Genomic DNA, 13,300 nt, shown 5'->3' with positions numbered 1-13,300 from the left:
GAATGGGGCCATGTATCATGAGATTTTGAGTGCAAACCTCCTCCCATCAGCAAGGGCATTGAAGATGAAACGTGGCTGGGTCTTTCAACATGACAATGATCCCAAACACACTGCCCGGGCAATGAAGGAGTGGCTTCGTAAGAAGCATTTCAAGGTCCTGGAGTGGCCTAGCCAGTCTCCAGATCTCAACCCCATAGAAAACCTTTGGAGGGAGATGAAAGTCCGTGTTACCCAGTGACAACCCCAAAACATCCCTGCTCTAGAGGAGATCTGCATGGAGGAATGGGCCAACATACCAGCAAGATTTGCGCATGCACAGTACAATACCAACATGTGTATAGTTACCACATGGGTACCCAGGGGCTCAGTAGCTAGGTTTAGGTGATTTGTAGTCGATAAAGTGTGTCTGTTATGTAGTAGCATTGTCAGTTTACAAAGTCTGATGTAATTTCAACAACGTTCAGTAAGATGACCAAACCAGCATGTTTTTTTTTTTTTTATTTTATTTTTTTTTAAAGAAAGCAGCTTCCCCTTTTTAGAACTGCCACATTGTGCAATAAGCTGCTATGGTTTTGTTAGTCCTTTATCACTAAGGAAACAAACTTCAATTACAAGATCATACATACACACACGTAAAGTGTGGTCATATTAAGACTTAAGACTGCACTGCAATCTAAGCATTATAGTTCAGGATACAGACAGAGTTACCGCTTCCTAGATCAAGAACAGGAAAAAAAAAAAAAAAAAAAAATTCTATCTAGAGCAGCCTCATTCCGTAAACAAAAAAAAAAAAAAAAAAAATGCCCTCCTACCAGGGTTGTGTTTGATGACGTTCCTAAGTGCTTCCAGAGCCATTTCAACCCTCTGCAGTCTGTCTACATGCTGATCAGACTCCACCTTGCCAGTCTGGGTCATCGCCATTAGTGTATGGAGGTACTGTGCTTGAGATCCAATGTAATCCAGAAGACTTGCTGCAAAAGCTTTTGGGACCTGTACACACAGGAAATTCATGTTAGATAGATATACATGTGTTGTATATATGAAGATGTTTAGGACCTGAGCATTCATACCCCTGCGTCTACTGCATGGTGCTGGTTGGTAACTCCAAAGGGTAGAGATGCCTGAAGTTGCTATATTACTAGCTATATTGTGTATACTTGCTGTGCTGTAACCCCTTTGCTTTATACAGTATATCGATTTGTTTGGTAGGGGTTTTGTTGGACCCCGATTTGTTTGGGGGGGGGGGGGGGGCGGAGGAGCGGGTACCTGGTTTTGACACCCCCCTCCTCCTTCCCCCACCGCCGGGCCATTCACAAAGCGCAGCATGCTTCATGCATGCGCAATAGGGAATGGGCTGTGAAGCCGCAAATCGGCTCGGGTGAAGACAAAACTGGATTCATGGACAGGTAAGTGTCCTAATATTAAAAGTCAGCAGCTACAGTAGCTGCTAACTTATTTTTTTTATTGAAGGGGCCTGGAGCTCTGCTTTAAACTGTATATACATACACACACACCTAAATGTTATGTTAACGAGTAATTAAATAAAAGAAAGGCCAAAATATTTACCTTTCCTAGAAAAAATGCTGCTTTAAGTAACCCTCAGTACTGGTCATGGGACCAAAGGGCATTTGGTGATGTGACAAGCACCAGACGCCACCTGGAGCAACACTTTCTCAAGACAAAGTAGATAGTTTAGCTATTTTGCTTTAACTATGCATTTCAACAAGGCTTCGGTTAAATTTGAGTATAGGTCTACTTTAACCAGACTTCATATCTCCTGCTGGAGAGACCAATTTCCACTTTGCCTGGAGTCTCCCAACTTGTACTTTGTGTTCCAGTGCAGTCAGAGATGTATTGACAAATATTAAACAGGAATAGAATAGGACTACGATACGTTAACAGATTTTTAGGAAAATGGAAGGGTGACAGATACAGTCCCTAAAGATCCTAAAGTAGAACTTTTGTCAAAAAATGAAGTCCTGCTAGATCACTTCAGGCTGGCCCCTTTTACAGGCAGGGCCGCTGATAAGGCAGCACAGCCAGCCTGTATCGGGCCCAGGCCCCATCAGTTCAAAAGGGGGGTCTGGGCAGGAGCGACAGCTGTACTGCCTTATTGCCAACTCCTGCAGCTCTGCTGGCTTCTCCCCCTTTTTCTTCCTCCAAATGCACTGCAGGGGGATAGTCATCTGTGTCCCCACCCCCCCTGCTTTTTTGGCCTTCCTGCGTGCCCCCCCCCCCCCCTGCAGCATTGCCAGTTTCCCTCCTCTCCTTCCAGCAGCTGCTGATGTTACACAGGAGGATGTTTCAGGATAAAGAGGGGGGGGAGGCTGTAAATCTATGTCTTCTTTACTAGTCCCTTCCTTTCCTGAATGAACACAGAGAGTGATTGGCACTGATCACTGTGTCCATTCATCACTGAAGCATAGTAAATTGCGTTTACTATGCTTCAGTTTGTGAATGAACAGGGAGCCTCAGAGTGCTTCTCATTCATTCACTGTCCAGTGCAGCTGAGGTTGCAAAGAAAGAAACTGAAGAATCTCTGTCCTTAGACCCTTGCTCTGCTTTAAATGTGAGACATCAGATGTCTGTTTAGAACCCTGATATTTCACCAAAGACCCCCCCAACAAGGCTAATAAAAAGAGGAGAGGGAGGGCCTTGTCAGGTAGGCTGTACAGGGCTCCATGATTTCTAACAGCAGCCCTGTTTGCAGGTATAGCTATGTAAAACAATTAAAATAAGTGTCTATATTGTTTAAAATCCAGTAATACACGGTTTCACTCTGCTCTGCACATGCTCAGTTGCTCTCCATTTTTAGGCACTGCTGAGATTGTAGAGGCCAATCTGCTAACAGCCAGAAAGCAGAATTAAACCCTCCTATCCTTTACAGCCAAGGAAGCTGTTTGATCCTGTTTGATCTGCAACTGCCATGATGCTGCACATGTGATCAGTTATGACACCTGCCATTTGATGTGAGAGTTTGGTTAAGGACACAAGCAAACATGTGTGTTAGCAATCCTGGCATTCCAGGAATGTAACTTTTTTTTTTAATCGTTAAATCGATGGGTTTAGTGCAGCTTTACAATTTACAGCACACACAAATGTTGGTAGATTATTAAGGTTGAATATGTATGTTCTTTGCTAAAGAACATATTTATCAAGTTGTTTTGGGTAAAGTTCTAAGTTCTGTCAACCTTGGATGGATCATTTTTACCACCCGATTTTGACTCTTCCCTACTCGAGCCCAAACCACCTTACTCCTACCCGATGTAGCGATCACAGCTCTGAGTTTGGGAACAGCTGACCTCCTTATCTATTATCCTCTTTCTTCTCTCCCCCCCCCCCCTTTCTTTTCTGTTCTCCCCCCTTCTCCTCTCTCTAAATGTGGAAGTTTTGCACTAAGACTTTAATATAAGCTTTGCAACACAAAGTTCCTGGGTAGGCTATTTACGTTTTTGTGTATTAGCTAGCTGCACTTCATGGGGCTTAACACTCCTGTTATTTGATCCTGTAGAACATTACTGATTAATCTATATATCATTATGCCATTTCTTTGTGCAGTATATTTTTCTGTTTATTGTGTCTAGAGTGAGTGCAAGTCTCACCCTCTACTGTAAACTTCAAATTGATGTTATTATATACTGTTTATCTTTTTATCAATAAAAAGAACAAACAAGGAAAACAAAACAAAAAAAAAAAAAAAAGAAAAAAAAAAGAAAAAAAATGTAAGGGATCGAATGTGTACATACTAATCACTAAAAATAATTCAAAAGCTTACAGCTTTTTGGCACTACCCAGAATATTGTGTAATCTTTCCCTGTATGTTACATTTTACAATGGTACGTTTTTGTCTAGTTAAATTATGTCATCTCAGTAAACATACTGATTCTAGATATTCTTTACTGACCATCTTAAGTTGACAGACAGTTCTGTTCAGAAAGAACTCACCTCCAGTTGGAATGTAGGTTGTTCATTATATACCCGTACAAAAATCTCTCCGACAATGAGCTCCTTGGCATGATCACCGAAAACAAAGTTGGCTCCATAGCTTTTATCACATTCTCCCTGAAAAAGTCAAAAACAGACCAAAAAAAAAAAAAAAAAAAAAAAGAAGTATACAGTAAACAAGGTGTTATTATAAAGTAGCTAGACAGGAAGCTAGATAGACCAACTAAATGCTGTAATAAACTTGAAAGACCAAAAGGTGACTATACACTATACAATCTCCCTCAGATCTGCCATCAACTGTGCAGTACAAGGGCCTGCCTGATTGGATACAAATTGAAAGCATTGGTTAGGTCTGTCCTCATATTATAAAGTTTTGATAAACCTAAAAGACTGTACAGAAAGTGTTCAGTTTGTATAGGGTATGGGCAGCTTTAAGGCAATCCATGATTAAAGGTCAAAGACCTGTAACTAGCAGGTCAAAATCCACAAGAGATGTTTTGGTGTCCTCCAAACTCCCTTCTATCAGAACATTCAAATCATGTTTGTTTTTTTTTTTCTTACTCCATTCAGCTGTGCGCCGTGTCATTCCGTGCCCAGCAGCACACGTAAACAAAGGGGCAAGATGTTGGCAACATCATAGCTCTTATATGGATACATGATCATACTTAGACAATGTCACTGGCTAAATATGGGCATCAGTCCATATAATGGTGCTGATGTTATCAGCATCCTGCCCTTTCTGTTTACCTGTGCCGCGGGTGGGAAATAACCCAGCCCGCAGCTGACCGACCACCTCAGCGCCGGAAGGTTTTATCCCCTTCGTGATAAGGCCATTTCTAGTTATTTAGCACTGCGGTACTTGGTAATTGCAGTGTCATGCAACACTGTACAAAAATTAAATTTATATACATTTTTTTTCACACAAATAGAGATTTCATCTGGTGGTATTTGATCACCACTGCATTCTTTATTTTTTATTATAAAAACAAAAAGACATTTTGAAAAAATATACATTTTAAAATTTTTGCTATAAACATATCCAATAAAAAAAAAATCCTATTTTTTCTTTTTTCTGGCCAAAATGTATTCTGCTACATGTCTTTGGTAAAAAAAAAATCCCAATAAATATATATTGATTGGTTTGGGTGGAAGTTATAGCATCAACTATGGTATATATACTGGAATTTTTATTTATTGATTTTTTTTTTTTTTATAATACTAATGGCCATGATCAGTTACTTATAATGGGACTGCGATAGTGCGGTAGGCAATCTGACACTGACATTGAGTGGGAACTGACGGTCACTGACATCACCAGTGATAAGGATACAATGATAATACTATACAATGTCACTGTACTAATGAAACTAAAAACAATAAAGCAGCGCTCCATGGGTAAAGTCATAAGTTGTATAAAGTACATCTAAACTGGTAGATGGATGTAAAATGGTTTATTGCACTATGAAGATGAACAGTCCCTGCACAGTCTAGTATATGACTGTGAGATATAAAAATAAATGCAGCAAATAGCATATGGCATAAAGCATCAAAAAATTAAGAAAAATGTTAATTTAAAAAAGGCAAAAACCGGACCACACAATAAAAATGGGTAGGAGGAAGATAGTATACTCCAGGTGGCTTACTGGTGAGTTGTGAGAGGTAAATACCTGAACCACAAAGGGAAGGATGACAGCCTGGTGGAGAAGAGATAGTACACAGCCCAATGGCAGCACAGAGGAGACCAAGCTCCTTGGGTCTGCAAGATGGAAAGCTGCACATGTAGGACACTCTGCTAGCTGCTGGTGAAGATCTGGGGCTGGACAAGGGGGCACGACAGTATCGGATTACCGGATGTAAACAGTGTGATCCATGATTGAGCGGTGGAGCCGGGGAAGCCGAGCAAAGCCACGAGACCTGGGCGCGCTGGATGACGTCAAAAAGATGCGTCCAGATATGAAGGGACAGTAGCCTCGTTTGAGGGTGGTGAACCGCAAGCTTTGGTTGCCGTGACTGACATGTTTCGCGTGCATGCGCTTTGTTAAAGTCAAGGGAATGATGGCAACAACGATATTTAAACTCATTGAAGGGGAAGGGGAGGGGGTGGAGATGGCCAACCTGGAATATACTGTTAACCCCTCTCAACCCTACAATGGGAACTATACAAAGTGCTTCTAAACCTCAGTCTTACTCCTATATTAAATTACGTAAATATCTTGACTGGGGGATACATGACATTTGCACTTGTAAAGGAATGGATACAAAATTAATAAATTAATTATAAATATATATTATGAAAAACTGATATATATGTAAAATAAAACAAGGATCAGAAATTTAAAAAAAAAAAAAAAAAAAAAAAAAAAAAAAAAAAAAAAAAAAAAAAAAAGGTATTTACCTCTCAGATCTCACCAACAAGCCACCTGGAGGACACCATCTTCCTCCTACCCAGTTTTATTGTGTGGTACCGTTTTTGCCTTTTTTAAATGAACATTTTAAACATTTCCTTCATTTTTGATGCTTTATGCAATATGGTATTTGCTGCATTTGTTTTTATAGCTCACAGTCATATGCTAGACTGTGACTGTTCGTCTTCATAGTGCAATAAACCATTTTACATCCATCTACCAGTTTAGATGTACTTTATACAACTTATGACTTTATCCATGGAGCATTATTGTTTTTTGTTTTTATTCTTCCATTTTCGGTGGTTAGGCAGTTGCACTTGGTACGGTCTTGTTCCTCTGGGTCCTACACCTACATATTGGACTGACAGCTCTTGGCGCTCTGAGAACTTGGTGTGTATTTTACTAATGACACTGGCTGGGAGGGGGTTAACATCCCAGGTAATCAAGGCATGTGTGTCTAACAAGGGTTTTACTAAAGATCTGTTTGTTTCTTATCCCTGCTTTTCAGGTAGAAGAAACAGATTGTTCCCTCTGTACAGAGCCTTGTGTTGATTGTCAACACAGAGCTCTGGGCTGTGAATGGGCACAGCCAATCAGCAGGTCCCGGGCATTAATCATTGGCCCGGGACCTGCTGACAAACACCCGCTGTGTACAATCACAGTGGGTGTCGTCAGGGTATGCCCGCGCCGCAAACCCGAAAACAGGCAGCGACGTACCAGTACACCGCTGTGCCTGTACGGGCTGCCCTTTCACAGTTCATTGTAGGCGGGTGGTCCGGTAGTGGTTATTTAAAAAAAAAAAAAACTTATTTAAGTGCTCGAATAGAGATGAGTTTGGAGGATTCCAATATAGGCCTTAAAAAAACTTGCCATTAGCACTGGTCTTTTCAACTTGAGACAACAAATCTCCCAGCTGATTTTAATACCTTACAATGGAGAGGTCCCTCCCCCGCTGTAGGAATTTTTTCAGTTTCTCTGCAAGATGCTGCTGCTTGTTCAAGAGTATGGAGACATTTTTTAAAAGATCTATTCCTAACATATAACTTTGCACTATAGACTAGACTTTCCTGAGATGGTCTACCCTTTGCATGGCCACTAATATTGCCTGGAAAATTCCATGTTTTTGATATGCTTATGTGTGTGTATATGTGTGTTACCCTTCTTGTCATGCTTTCTTGTTCAGCTTCAAGAAATTCCAGCAGCTCTGCTCTTGTGCCATTGTTCCATATCAGGTATGGGCTTTCTGAATTACTGTTCAGCATTTTAAGGATCTGAAATGAAAACAAAATGTAACATACTTACATACAAAGTGATGTGATTGACTGTCAAAGCTATGACATAAATATCAATTATTTCAGTTAAATTGGTTGTAAAGGTAAAAGTTTTTTTTCTTGTTCTACCTTAATGGATTTTCTGCATCAAGGTAAAAAAAAAAAAAAAACTTTAAAAACCTACCCCCCCCCTCCCCCCAAACACTTACCCTGATCTTAATGCAGCTCTGTGCCCATCTGCAGCAGCTCTTCTCTTTCTCTTCTCACAGGAGACTTGGCAGCAGTAGGAGCCATCTGCTCCTTCTGCTGTCAGTAAATGCCTGTGAGGAGGGAACTGGGTTAAGCCGCACACATTTATATGTCTATAAATGCACATAACCCGGCTCGCGATCGAGCCTGCGTGAGTGCCCCCACAGCAAGCAGCTTGCTATCAGGCACTCGGAGAAGAGGAGGAACCAAGAGCAATGGTGGGGAATCCCAGAAGAGGAGGCAAAACCAGTGCACAGAGCAGGCAGGTATAGCATGTTTGTTATTTAAAAAAAAACACAATTACTATAAATACCTATTTGCAAAACATCAATAACAGTTCTAAGTTTAGATAAACTCTGTACTTGCGACTCAGGCAGCTATGGCAAAATGCAAAGGAATTGCCCATCATTTTCAGGAACAGTGTGACAAAGGAACACACCAACATGGTACTATCAAAGCTTATTATTAAGCTAATCACAAACATAGTGTAAAAACAACCAACGATAATACAAAGAAATAGTAAAGCAGTGCAAGACAGTTAAAGCAGGGTATGTGTCTACAAGTTGTGCTTGGAGAAAATGATGGAAAAGGTGACCTATACAACTCATGTGCAATATAATCCATAGAACGGTGCTCATTAGACAGATGCTTCCACAGACATGTACTATATAATACCTCTGCAGGAGAAGACACAGACAGCTTCCGAGCAATATAAGGGGTGAGCATCCCAGCTAAGCTTTTCTGTATTGTTGGGTTTTCTGGCGTTGTCAGCTCTCCAGTTAAATAACCACCTAATCGGCTAACTGCAAGAAGACTGAGCTTGGCGAGACTATTGGCAACTTCCTGTTATACACACAAAAATAATGCATCAATCAGAGGCCAAAAAAAAAAAAGCGTAAAAGAAAAAAGCACACACATTTCCTTCTAAAAACACAAAGAAATGTAAATGATTTTCTTAACAGGTCACATTATATAAAAGTACCTGTTGATTAGTGTCCTCATTCTTTTGAATGCCACTCTCCTCCAAGGTAAAGTCATAGTTGAAAGGATAAATAAGTAAATGCCACAAAATCCCCGCATGGAACAAGTGTGTCTGAAGAAAGTAATCCACAGCAAAGGAACTAACACATTCTACGGCCTGGGTTGCTAATCTTTGGACCCTCTGGGAACAAAATCAAATTATTATTTCAGTGATATTAATGTCACATAGTAAATTTGCTTTTCAAAAAAAGTGCACAATACTTTGCATTTATGTGTCAGAAATAGATTCTATGAAAATGGAAAAAACTAAAGTAACAAGAGAAATAAAAATAATTCATTAGTATTTGGTAACCAAAGTCCAATTCCACATTTGCATTAAAAAATAAAAATGTAGCATAGCCCTGTAATGTGTTATGTTACACAGTGAAGTATCGCCCCACTCACCACAGTACGCAACCTATGCTGGAAAATAATAGACACCGTCTTGCTGCAAATATCCTTTTTATCCATATGTCACCTAGGCATACCAGCACCAGCAGCTGTCCTTGGTCTATTATTGTTCTTTAACATTCTCTTCACAGGTTGGACATTGTTTGATACATATTGGCAGTTAGGGTTGAATGCCCGTACCAGATGGGGATAGTGCAGGGCGGGGAGGGGGGATTTAATTTCTATGCTACTACGAGACAGGCTGATGTATTATGTTCAGGTTACATATGTATGGTGTAATGACAGAACTGCTATGTTGTCAGGCATATTTCCTTTTCAGGTTGTTCACACATATATGACAGACACTGGGCGGACTCTTAACCCCAGAGCTCCACAAATTCCTCCACTTCTTACATGGTCACCTTGAAATTCCTCACATGAATGTCCGAGGCATGAGAGATCTAGTTAAAAGGTCAGCCTTATTCTCACTACTCAAGAAGCAACATGGTGATGTGATAGTGTTAGTAGAAACTCATGCAGAGGGCCAACTACAGAGGACACTTAAACATCCATGGGTGGATTGGGCTTACCACTTACTCTAGGAGGAGCATGTATCCTCATAGCGAAAACCACACACTTTGAGCTCAGGGGTTCTGAGATCGACCCAGTGAGTAGATATGCATTTTTAAATGCAATAATATATGGGAACCCGATACTGCTGATGGCATTTTATGTACCACCACCATTTAACTCTGCGATCTTGTCTGATGGATTTAGCTTCATGGCACTGCACCCCTCCGTGCTGGTAGTTTGGTTAGGTAATTTTAATAATATCCTCAACCCAAATGTTGATAGACTGTGCAGGAATGCTCTAACCCCCCCCCCCCCCTCATCCCACACGATTTGCTAGACTGCTAGCTGACTACAACCTTGTGGATACTTGGAGATCCAAACACCCCACATTGAGGGCTTACTCTCATCTCTCCCCCTCCCAACACTCCATGTCCAGAGTGGACCTCATCCTTATATCTCACTCTCTCTTACCCAGACTGAAAGAAGTAGGTTTCATCCCTAGATCACTCTCAGATCACTGTCCCTACTGGGCCACATTGTCTCTGCCACACAACCGACCACCAGTCATGTGGCGGTTAAACCCCTTCTGGCTAACATTATTAACAGAGGAGGATGACATACCGAACGAACCTCAGAAACAACTATGGGCAAAGTGACAGGGCTAATGATCTTAAATTACACTCTAGGGCAGTTGAACAAATGCAATATGAAAAATCTAGGCACAAACTGTTTTTTCATAGACAAAAATCATTCGAACACAGGGAGAGAGCCGGGAAACTGTTAGCATACTTGGTACATTGCAAGGAGAGGCCACCCGTGGTGATTTCACTCTGCTCTCCTGGGAATGACCTAGTAACAGAACCTAGCCAAGTCACGACAATGTTTAGGGACTTATTTGCTACTCTATACGCAACCTCAGTCTCAAATGACACCTCCTCAATGGAATCATTCCTCTCTGAGCTACAAATTCCTCAACTGAGGAACATGTTGCAGGATTGGAGGCACCACTGACGACAAAAAAGATCGTAGGAGCCATAGCAGAATTCCCCAGATCAAAGGCACTGGATTCAGATGGCCTACCTGTATTATTCTACTCCACATACTTCTTGTTCCAAAACTCCTCTCACTATACTCTCAATATAACTCCATACATGAAGACTCAAATTTACCCACTTCCATGAGGGAAGCAACAATTGTATTAATTCCCAAGCCCGGTAAGGTTTCGAGCCTCCCAGAATCATATCGCCCCATTTCTTTACTCCAGGCGGGTGTCAAGATTCTTGCAAAAGTGCTTGCCATCCGCCTCAACAAAATCATTTTATCACTGGTGTACAAAGTCAGGCTTCATGTCAGGCAGGAGTACCTTGTTTAATCTTAGGCGATTGTTTATAAATCTTCAGACTACTCATGACAACCCAGGGTCCAGGGTGATTGTGGCCTTAGACACAGCCAAGGCGTTCGACTCGGTCAAGTGGAGGTACCTATGGACCTGCCTTTGCAAATTTGGTCTAGGCCCTAAATTTATAAAGTGGGTTAAAATGCTGTATCCAGTAGCTAGGGTACTGGCCAATGGGTGGTCCTCCGAGCAGTTCACTCTCTCCTGGGGTACACAACAGGGGTGTCCTCTGTCGCCGCAACTTTACGCACTGGCGACAGAGCCACTTGCGATCGCCATACGCTCTCACCCTGACATAGTGGGACTTAGTAAGGGACCGATTATAGAAAAGATTAGCACCTGTGCAGATGATACCTAGATGACTCAGATAATTCCCTACCAACAGCCCTGGCCTTGATAGAATGTTTTGGTACTTTAACTGGCCTCCGGATCAATTGGAATAAATCCCAGATACTCACTCTAGACAGCTTCCAATCGCCTAAAGACAGAGCCACGCTCCCCTTCTAGAGAGTGGATCGCATCAAATACCTAGGAATACAGATCACTCGAGACCCGGCTGACTACATCTCACTCAATATAATTGTCACTCTTTGAAATGTTTAAGCAGAAAACCTAAATATGGACCCAGCTCCCATTGGGAGTAATGGGCCGAATAAATCTTGTGAAAATGGTACTATTACACAAAATATTATATATGATATGGCACTCACCAGTGTACTTGGTGCTTAGGCATTTCAAATCAATGGAAACCATACTAAAACCATTTATATGGGGCAACAATAGACATAAGCTTCTCTAGAATAAATTAAAAGATCCTACAGACTTCGCTGGAGCGGCCCTACCGGACTTTAAGACATACTATCTAGCCACTCAACTGTCGCAACTATTCCACATAGACAAGGTTGACAGAGACAGGTTCCTGAACTCCTTGTGCCCCAAGAGGTAGCATGCAACCTTGGATCCCTTTGTGGCAATAACAAGGTAAATAAGAAGTGCAGAGAGGACAGGCAAATCCCTGCTATACCAGTAGATATCGTATCAGATAAGGTCAAACTACCACAAGTTCATGACTTCGCTCCCCTGTGACATATTATAGCCCTCCCGGAATTCAACTTGATCCCAGACCCCGAATTGTGGAGCTCCAGGGGAATATTCTATTTGTCTCACATCACAAAAAATGGGGAACTAAAGATTTTTGACAGGCTGAAATCCAAGTTCATGCTACCAAATCAAACGTTTTTCAGATACCTACAAATTTGCCATGCTTTACGAACACAATTCTCCCCGGATAATCGCTCCCTAGACAATAAACCCTTAAAAGAATAAAAAGCCCTGACCCCAAAAAAACGATCTCTCACTTTTATATGTTGTCACTTCCCCAGGCGTCCACATCAGCCTATGCATTGAAGAATAGATGGGAAGGGGAGGTGGGGTCCACAGAGGATGAGGAATGGAGTGAAGCCTTAGATACCTGCAAACTAGTTTCACCCAAATGCTCAGATCGCTTGACCCAAATCTTTACACTGCACCGATCATCTCTCATACCACTAAGAATTTCTCGATATAAACAAGGTAAATCCACTAATTGCCCAATGTGCAATCAAGACACAGGCACATTCTATCACCTACTGTGGCAATGCCCAAAGATTCAGGCATTCTGGACACAAGTAGCGCAGTTCCTACATGACACCATGGGCTCTCCCCTAACACTGCACCCCAAGCCATGCATTCTGGGTATTTTTCCAGAACCGGATATGGATAAGTTCACTAAAATATTCTTAAATAAAACCCTCTTTTCTGCGAGAAAAGTCATAGCCAGACTATGGACAAGGCCCAGCCTGCCAGAGCTCACTAACTGAATAGTAGAAGTGAATAATACTTTGCCTTATAAGAAACTCATACACTCCCATAGAGGATGCCCTCAAAGTACAATAAGATCTGGGATAGGTGGCTACAGACCCCTGAAACCTGCATGTAGCAGGGAGCCAATACACCATGTACCTCCAGTCCTCCAGTTTCCCCACTAGCTTCATGTGAGAGAAGAGATCATT

The 13,300-nt window shown here is 41.6% G+C and overlaps 1 protein-coding gene across 1 annotated transcript in view; it reads right to left on the bottom strand.

The window, feature by feature from the left end:
- DNAJC13 (DnaJ heat shock protein family (Hsp40) member C13) overlaps nt 1-13,300 on the bottom strand; it is a 288,371-nt gene that overhangs the window by 43,414 nt on the left and 231,657 nt on the right. Inside the window, exons 41-45 of the mRNA XM_073630350.1 lie at nt 8,853-9,032; nt 8,546-8,713; nt 7,508-7,621; nt 3,946-4,062; nt 813-990 (exon numbers count right to left, since the gene is read on the bottom strand). Coding sequence (XP_073486451.1) covers nt 813-990; nt 3,946-4,062; nt 7,508-7,621; nt 8,546-8,713; nt 8,853-9,032 — 757 coding nt within the window. The remainder of the gene's footprint in view (nt 1-812; nt 991-3,945; nt 4,063-7,507; nt 7,622-8,545; nt 8,714-8,852; nt 9,033-13,300) is intronic.

Source organism: Aquarana catesbeiana, linkage group LG05 (genome assembly GCF_042186555.1).
Source record: "Aquarana catesbeiana isolate 2022-GZ linkage group LG05, ASM4218655v1, whole genome shotgun sequence".
Classification (NCBI taxonomy): Eukaryota; Metazoa; Chordata; class Amphibia; order Anura; family Ranidae; genus Aquarana; species Aquarana catesbeiana.
This window is presented reverse-complemented; position numbering and strand designations above follow the sequence as displayed.